This window comes from Coenobita brevimanus, chromosome 33 (genome assembly GCF_032717465.1).
Source record: "Coenobita brevimanus isolate Jiangsu-jjx chromosome 33, ASM3271746v2, whole genome shotgun sequence".
NCBI lineage: Eukaryota > Metazoa > Arthropoda > Malacostraca > Decapoda > Coenobitidae > Coenobita > Coenobita brevimanus.
The window spans coordinates 14,920,192-14,929,864 of NC_136986.1; the positions used below are offsets into that span (position 1 = coordinate 14,920,192).

General features: G+C 37.9%; 1 protein-coding gene across 1 annotated transcript in view; it reads right to left on the minus strand.

Annotated features, from left to right (window-relative positions):
* LOC145395799 (ionotropic receptor 93a-like) overlaps nt 1–9,673 on the minus strand; it is a 58,888-nt gene that overhangs the window by 25,358 nt on the left and 23,857 nt on the right. The window contains exons 7-8 of the mRNA XM_080269336.1: nt 8,766–8,900; nt 1,498–1,684 (exon numbers count right to left, since the gene is read on the minus strand). Of these exons, the coding sequence (XP_080125462.1) occupies nt 1,498–1,684; nt 8,766–8,900 (322 nt within the window). The remainder of the gene's footprint in view (nt 1–1,497; nt 1,685–8,765; nt 8,901–9,673) is intronic.

The window sequence follows — 9,673 nt, forward strand, 5'->3', positions numbered from 1 at the left end:
TAGAAATGAAAGATGACAGCCAAACCGTCACTACCCAACACTCCCCTACACCAGTAAATAACCGGTGTGCCCCTTTAAGGACATCACGTCGCACCTCTCTCGGTTTCTTCCATCTATGGCGGACCCTGACTGGGATGGGACAGCTGTAACTATTGTACATATTTTGGGCGAGGGAGTGTGTCGTGGATTTCGAGTTTGAATTTCCCACCCATGACAGCACATTTCTTTGTAAATAAATTCTTGTAATATGTATATTGGGCAAGATATTATTTATCACTAGAGATAAATATGGTCATGGAGAAAACAACATACTTAGTAATATATTCACTGATAAGTTTAATTTACCTCGTGCACCAAGCTGCTTGCAGCTGTTCAGTTCTTTCCCTGCCACCAGACAGTAAACACACTTGCCTCGAACCTTCTACAGCAACCAGCTTCATCATTCCTGCCACCTAATACCATCAACACCGCAGCTAAGTACTCAGCATATTTATTAGGCCTGCAGATATTTAAACTGAGTACTGATCAAAACGCCATTTCCACATACTGTAAATAATGGTGAGTTGTTATTCCGCTTTAAGTTAGTTAATAATCAAGACCCCCTACAGTGATAATAACTAACATAAGAGTACAACAAAGAAGAAAGGTTCTTGGTTCCTTGAAGACAGTGACAAGAAACAGGGAAGTGAAAAAGTTACTACATGACAGTTTTGTGATACAAGCTCTAACGTATGGAAGTGAAGCTTGGACGTTGTTGGAGAGACACAAGTCAAGAGTAAGAGCCGTAGTAATGAGTTATTTGAGAGGAGCATGTGGAGTCAGATGGAGAGGCAGATTGACAAATGAGGATGTGAAGGAGCGCTGTGATGTGAATGTGGATGTGATACGAAGCATTAGGAGAAACACACTGAGGTGGTTTGGCCATGTGTAGAGGGTGGAGAGTGAGAGACTGACAATGAGAGTGCGAGTGAGGTGGCGTGGGAGAGAGGGGAGGGGGAGGCCAAGGATGAGATGGAAGGATGGAGTGGAGAGGTATAATTATGAGAGAGGGGTGTGTGAGTTGTGAGCAGGGCAGTGAAATGGCAGGGGACAGGGCGACGTGGAGGCGATTTGTTTGTGGTTACCCCGTATGGAATTAAAGCATCTGGCAATATATAGACAGATAGATAATTTACTTACATTGTTGCCGTTTTTCCCCTCGATGTAGGTATCGATTTATCTTAATCCATTCAGCCCCATATATATGATCGATATAACTCATCGAATACTTGGCGTTAATGATGACTCGTTCACTACTAGGGATTTTTCCGCAACTGGCTAAAAATGTTTGGAGGTTGGAAAAATTGAAAATGTAAGATACCATCCTTGTGAAATTAATAACTTCTTTACTACAAAGATATCTTTAGCAGCAATGCTACCCGCAGTCATTGTTACTCAGATAAGGAGTGATTTCGTGTAAAAATATATTAAGCCAAAAGATTAAATTATCTTACCCACCTGCGATATAATCCTCAGGCATTTATCAATCTGATGTGTGTAGGGGGCATCATGAGGCACTGGCCAGGCTACCGAAACCTGTAACAGCTTTTCCTTGCCTAGATACAAGGGGGAAGTGCCATCTAGTTTTGCAAAGTTCCGGGATATTACGAGCTGCATGTTTAGAGGGGAACCAAGATGGGCACTCCTGAAAAAAAAAAAGTAAAAAAAAAGAAAATAAATAACCCAGACGCTTTCACTACCTAGAAACAGCATGAGGTATGATATATAAGAACAGAATATTCGATACTGGGAGGATAATGCATAGTATGCCCAGTAGAATGGGCCACATAATCTTTCATACATCATTCAATCCTCTAGAATCCTGGCGCTTCGTCACATGCCAATTCATCTACACGTTTTTTCCTCTTATAAATTCAGCTGACATATGGCTTTTCAACTGTTTAATATTAAAAGGTTAAAAAACAATAGAGAGTATTCAGTTTTAATAAACGTACCCTTCACGTGAATAAACCATTCCTGAGAATGACATAAATAATGGTTCATTTAGGCTCGAACCAAGAAATATATATTTAGCTGAGAGACATATGGACAATAAAAGGATTAACCAAAGGATGTACAGTATTAACGGAAATTTTTGATACAGCACCAACATGATGCTGAGAACTAGTCACCAGGGTAATGATCAGAATTTAGATACCTTCAGTGTAACGCCGGAAAAATTTGGCCACCATTGTAATGTTGACAATTAGTCACCAATAAATGACACCAATGTAATGCTGGGACTTTTATAAATTATGGAAAATGGGGTAGCGTGATCTTTTGAAGAGTGCGTGAGCAGTTAGATATTAGCACACCTTACGGGCCACTCAATCTCGTCTATACTACTCCATAAAGGATAGCAAAATTCAAACTCAAAATCCTAAAATTTACTTAGTATTGAGAACAGAGATACAGATTACACTTCAAACTGGGAATGATACCAAACAAAATATAATGAGGATCTATATATCAACAACCATATGGATCTTCTCAAACTAAATATTCAAAGAATACTGTTACACTTTCCAGAAATATGAAGATTCACGAACAAAATTAATAATCAATAATCAGGATTTACAGTATAACTCCAGAAATGTGTATCTTTACACAGTAGATTAATATTCCAATATACTGATACGCATGGATATAGTCCCGTGGTCTCTGATGGACTCGTCGGGAAGGAACCTAAAGCTTATCACCAAAGAATATTCTCTAAGACTGAATGAACAATAACTGAATAATCTTATATTAACTAGACACAATAATCAATGGGATCAGTAATCACATGGACCGTAATCAAATGGACCAGCCAATATCACTTTGATTCCACGAACTAAAGGGGGGGGGGTGATTTAGTGTGTTAGAGGTTAGGACGTGGCTAGAACGCTCGAATCCTTGGAATGTGAGCCATGGCCCTCCGTAACTCTCGTCTGCAACAATGAAAAGGAGCGACGGTCTCACTATTCAGCACAAGAAGGATTAGGGGAAAATATTACTAATTTAACTCACAAAAGTATTTGATGACTTAATACACAAGAGAGAGAAAAAAAATGGGGGGTTGAGAGCGTGGGCACTAACCTGCAATGAATGAAGAGGAAGCGACGGGTCTCATTGTTCATGGCTAGCTCCTTCTTTCTTTCCATACTAAAACCAAACAGTGTTCAAGAAATTGCTAAAAATTTAAATGACTAATTAGTAATATGTTTTTTTTAATAGATATCCAAAGAATACCGAAGAGACAGCGTTTGCACTCAACATACGTAGAATATAATGGACTTATGATGTTTAAAATTTTTGTAATAAGCGTACAGGAACATTAATCATAATGAAGCCAAATTAATTAGGGATTCGAACAGTTTTATTACCCATGTCAGTTACATATGCCTATGTGACTGTAACCCCGACTTAACAACATGAATTTCACGCTTCACAAATGACAATCTTCAATATTCTTAATTCAGTCAACTCTCAATCACAACTGCTTGGTTCAAAAGGGGAAAATCTATTAAATTTGCCAGGTAAATCTCTAGATCAGAATATAAAGGAAGACATTCGCGATTTTTTATCTCTGCTAAAATTCCCGCGGTTATACGTCTTTGTTGGAAACGGCTGGTTCATATGTATAAACACTAGTCATATTCACATCAAAACTCGACTTAGCGCTATCAATAGTAGAATTATGTTCAGATTATGAATATCAACCAAGACTAGACTTAAATATAGAACTTAACGGTTAAATCATGTACAATACTTAAGCTTAAGATTGCACTTACAATACTAGCTTATATTAACTTACACTAATACTTAAAGTTATGGCACTACGGTACATCTCTTTTTTATTTTTGAAGTTTCTCTTAATTCCTTTACTTGGAGGACGTATTTCCTATTTAGTTCTACTGAAATCACTGTATTCACCCTGATATTAAGGGATTCTTGAAAGCTGTATCTGGCTTTTAACCCGCCCCGTCCCGTCGACATATGGGTACGTTGCAACATTTTGCATTTGCCAGTCCCGACGACGTACTGGTACATCGTGCAATTGCAAGGTCCCTAATTTGCACAATTTTAAATTTTCGTGCGTGATTTTTCGCATGTATACATGGGACACCTTCCTCTATTCCTCTACAAGATGCCAAGCAGGGACAATGCCTTACACCGCATAACCTCCACCCCCCTTCTGCACGCCATTGTCTCGGCAATTCACCTGTTACCAGTGACCTGGCCAATAAAGACATTCAGGGCCAGAGTGATTCCCCAATCAATGACAATGTGGAGGACAAAGTTTACTTAGCATTTGAGGAAGAAACAGTCAGAAATGATGATCAGGTAATGTGGCAAAAGAAGGTCAGGTATGGTGATGAGTTAGTGAGTGAAACAATGTTTTTAATGCCTATATTACTGTTTGAAAACCAATATACTCTCGTACTACATATAAATTCGTACCAAGTAAATAAATAAATACCGTTTATGAGTGGTGTGAAATAGTTACCCTCTCATAGAACTCGTTTTCTTTGGTGCCAGCCTGTTAGAAAACCCAGTCAAGTAAGGAGGTACTGCTATCTGGATCGAGTATTTTAAACCTCAGGTGAGCGATTTCTCTATGAAATTTTGATGTTTCTCACAAAAAGCGGAGGTTTTAGCTAAAAAAAAAAAAAAATCGAAAATACCTCGGGATTGGGGGTTGTCGGAGGTGCGAAATAGCTCAGGACGTCACGGGTTAATCCTCTAAAAGTCTTCAGTATAATCGTGTGGGGATCGTAAAATGATAACATAAGGTATTTAGTGAACAAATGTAGCATGAAAACTACCTTGAACTTTGGCGATTTAGTCCAATGTTCCTTAGTTTAGAGGTTTCTGTCACTATGCCACCGAATGTTTTATTGCAAAGGGAAAAATAAATCAATTATAAACGCGTTGTATTTTCTCTCAGTAATAACTGACTAATACCAGACAGTATTCTAAGTTCACTCTCAGTGACATGTAACAGACTTAGTTCATATAGGGGTTACTGTAGAAATAGCTATTGTGGCCCGTAATATCGCTGGCTAAGGAAGCTCCATAACATCATTTCCTAAGCGACTTCTGTTGCTTATTGCACTTTATTGTTATACTCTGTGTTGTATAAATCCTCCAAACATCGCGGTACTCTGCATAAATAACGTGCAAAAAGATATTAACCAGCCACATCCAAAAATAAATCGCTACGAATGAGGTGCTAGGGAGCCTTCTTACCCAAAAAGAATAAGGGCCTGTGTCTGACAGAGATGCATTGCTTTGCAAAAAGACTAAACCTAAAACAAGTACTTTTTCGCTATTCTGGAAAATTGTATCGGTGTGTTTACTCGCATTTTTTTTTTAACTCTTGGATCTGTATGATAAAGTTTTGGAGATCCAGAACTGCAGGCAAAAATGTGTTTATGATATATTATGAAAAATTAAAAGAGAAAAAAATCATCATAAGTTTTGCTCAGTTATAGTTATAATTAGTGTTCCTCTGGCTTCTTTTGTTCTCAGACTATTGCCATGACTCTTTGTGAGGTAAAAATTACCAAATAAATTATCCCCATATAGAATTATAGTTTGTCTTCTCCGGATAATAAGTAATTAAGTAATTACATCACATGGAAGTCACTGCTATAAATGGTCGAGAATAAAAACAGTCGACAAAAGCACTAGCGTGACCCCTAAGTCCTACTGTTACCTTCAGTCCAGTGACATTTGACTTTTCATCCATGCTGTCTCCAAGCAATGTCATTCAGGTCTGGAGAGATTTTTCAAACAGGTGAGGACGGATCGGTCATCCATTTACCACTTCATGACCAGAGATCTGCCTAAAGCCGAACACTGTCGTCTGAGGAAACATAAATAAATGAAACAAATGCATTCGAGGGCCGAATGCTAATCGCCTGCCAAAATATGTCGTTGGATAAGGTACAAATTACCTGGAAAATAAATGTAAAGATAATTAACAAAACTCTAGGGAATTCAGTCACCGCGCTTCGCAAAAATCCCTTCCATATTACAAAATATATGACGGCTGACATTCGGCTGTCATTGATGAAATCCACACCAAAAGAAATAGGCTTCTGCACATCGACATAGTTGCTGTTTCCCGAAGGTTTGGTGAAAATTCGTCTACATCTTTTTTGATACATGATGGGACCAGATACACATAAAGACACACAGACAGACAGACACACAGACACTGGCAAGTGTATTATCTCTCTCTTGCTAAAGGCGGACGATAATGAGGTTTAAGAGAAGGACCCTGGGTGATAATGATCGTCATCCATCTGTGACCGAGTCGGCAGAAACGTGTTCTCATATCCCAATGGATGCGTGTTCAAATCCCTGCTGGGGCAGGGAACAGTTTATGGATTTGAATTTCGTTAAAAAGCAGACTTTACTGACCTACTATCAGACCCGCTAACATGTCGAAACGACAACCTCGCTGATGCCAGTACACCAGTCCTGTGTGAGACAGCCTTAGCATGTTTTAAATATGTATGGTGGATGTTAGTGCTAAAGTGATGACATGTGAAGGTGTATGGTACAGTACGTAGAGGGACTGCTGGACTTCAAGGAACGGGATCTGGTGCTTACATCCTGATTTGGACACATTTTTAAAAATCATGATAATAAATTATCTTAAACAGTAACGTAAGACAGTGCATAATATACGGTATGTAAAGTAGAACAAAAAAATACTCGTAAATAATTGATAATGCCGATAAACATTTTTCTTTTCTTTTTCATTTCTTCATATACAGTACATTAGATATTTTCTTTTCTACTGCAAATGTATATGACAAAAGATTTACATACATAAAAGAATCAAATTTTTTCATGCAAGCATCCCAGTATCTTTAATTATCATATGTCAGTCAACGTATCTCTGAAATACCAAAAAATTATGTAACAAGTCATCACCCATTCACCCACTAAAATCTTCAGACTAACATTACAAATGACTCACATGGTAAAGCGAATACTAGTACATCTGCAAGAATTGCTACATTACAAGAAGTCAGCTAGAACGTCCTAGTACTAGAACTTGACTCTCCCGAAACTGCTACACTTAAAATACAGACTAGATACATACAATCCTTCCTAGACAGTTTACCAGCCAACAAATCTCCAGGCCCAGATCTAATTCCTCCAGTTGTTTTGAAAAAGTGGTTCCCAGAACTTGCTTATGTTCTAGCTAATTTATTAAGGCTATGCTTACGTACTTCTTCATTCTCTAGTTCTTGGAAAGAAGCGACTACCAACCCAGTTCTGAAAAAGGCAAGTTCCTCTGACCCCTCGGATTACAGACCAATATCTATCACGTTTTCTCTTGGTAAAGTATTGGAAATTGCAATGAATAAGCACATAATATAAACATAATGAATTCAACAACTTAATTAGTGATAGGCAGTATGGTTTTCGCCACGAAAGATCCACTGTTGATATATTCAGTCTCCTGACTCACACCATTCATCAATCAGCTGAGCAGCATGAAGAAACTGATGCAGTAGTCTTTGATATTTCTAAAGCTTTTGACAGAGTTTGGCACAATTCCCTGCTATCTAAACTCCCTTGCGATGGACTAACATCTGTTGTTCCTCTGATTTCCTCATTTCTCAACGAGAGAAATATAAGAATAATAGTAGATGATGTACATTCAAATATCCCTCAGTGACCATTGGTGTGCAACAAGAATCAGTTCTGCCTCGAACCTTATTCATAATTCATATTAATGATCACTTATCTGTCACTCATAATCACTTCATTCATATGCAAATGACTCAACACATCACAGTTCATTGACACTTAAACACCCATTCACAAAGTTTAATATCTCAAACTCAGAACTCAGTACAACCGTCTACATAAATCAAGACTTATCTAGGATCACTGAATGGGGACAAAATAACCTTGTCTCATTTAATGCTAGTAAACCCAAATATATACAGTTTACTAATAGGCAGATGTTGCCAGATTCCTATATTATCTTCTGTGCTACTAATATTCCTATCTCCAAAAGTATTGAAATTCTCGGTGTTTCACTTAACAATGCCCTCACCTGGACCTCTCATGTCAGATCATTTGCTAAAACTGCCTCAGAGAAATTTGGATTTTTTTTTACAGAGTTTGTTGCTTCCTCACTGATGAGCAGTTAGCTGTAGTTTATAAGAGTCATGTGCGCTCTCAGCTGGAATATTGCTCACCATTGTGGAATGGATGGGGACAGGTTGCACTAAACCAACCAGACAAATTCAGAACAAAGCTGTTAGAATTATGAGTAACCCTATTATTACAAATAAACTTCCTCCCCAACAGGTAAGGAGTATTGCCTCTTTTCTATTATTTTACAGATACTTGTATGGCAAATGCTCAGATGAAGTTGGATCCATTGTGCCACCTCTCCATGCCTTTCCCCTCTGCTACATGGGCATTTGGTAGCACTCATGACTGGAATGTCACACTGCCTTATTGCAGAACTTCCGCCTGTCACAAATCTTTAATTCCCTAAACTGCATCTCCTTGTAACCGCTTCCCACGAGTTCTTTACCCCCAAACTTCAACCTACAGGTGTTCAAGCCCTATTGTTACAGATTTTTATGAATCGAGGACACCAGTTATTTGGTATATGGATTTTTTATTGTAGCCATTTGTTTTTCTTTCTTCTGTTGTGTTATTTAAAAAAAAAAAAAGTATCGCTGTAAGTAAAACCAACTCACTTCATCTTCAGAGCTGCGTTGAGTCCGTCCATAACATCTCCCCCGACCATCATGCTCCCAAGTTCTCTAAAGGCACTTGATTCAGAGTTTAAAAAGAACTTCTTGTATGAACCATCAAAAGATCTTATTGTCGCCCTGTAACATGTACAAATGAAAATCGTTTAATTAGTATTACTACTGAGGCCCCTTGAATAATGCAACACCAAAACGTAATACATTTCATTTATTTTTGTTAACTTAAAAATTGGCCTAAAAATGCCATATTTGCATCTCGAATGCTAACTTGTGACAGTTAATTAAAACCAAAATATGATGCTAGTCACAGAGAAGTGCTATGGAAAGAAAGCAAGAAGTAGTATTGTCTCTTCCTGCCACTGAGTTTCGTGAAATAAGCCACAAATGAAAAAAAAAGAAAAAAGGACAAGTTAATTTGACAGAGCTATAAAACTATAGAGTTTTTATCTGGTCTTTACACCGTTTATTACAGCACATTTCTTGCATTTATCCTATTGTAGTATAGGAATAATAAAAAAAAAGTTACACAACTGTCTGAATATCCGATAAGGAATGAACTGAACAATTTCCAAAGTGCTACAGGATGTGCGGATCTAGTCCATGTATTAAGGCAGAGAGTGGAGGAAGCTTAAGTGAAAGACTGTGCGTCCCTGGAGGACAATGCATGTGGAAGAGAATAAGGTTACGAGAGCGGTGAGCATAAAAGTAAAGATAAAAAGAAAAAAAAAGTAGAGCTGGAGATAAATATTGAGAGATGGAATATTTCAAGTATGGTTATGTGGATGATGTATTACGTGGTACTTAAGAACAGCATTTATTGATTCTTTCAGTGTTGCCCTGTTTTTGAACAATCAGGGCTGAAAGTACAGTATAGAAGGATCTGAATAAAACAC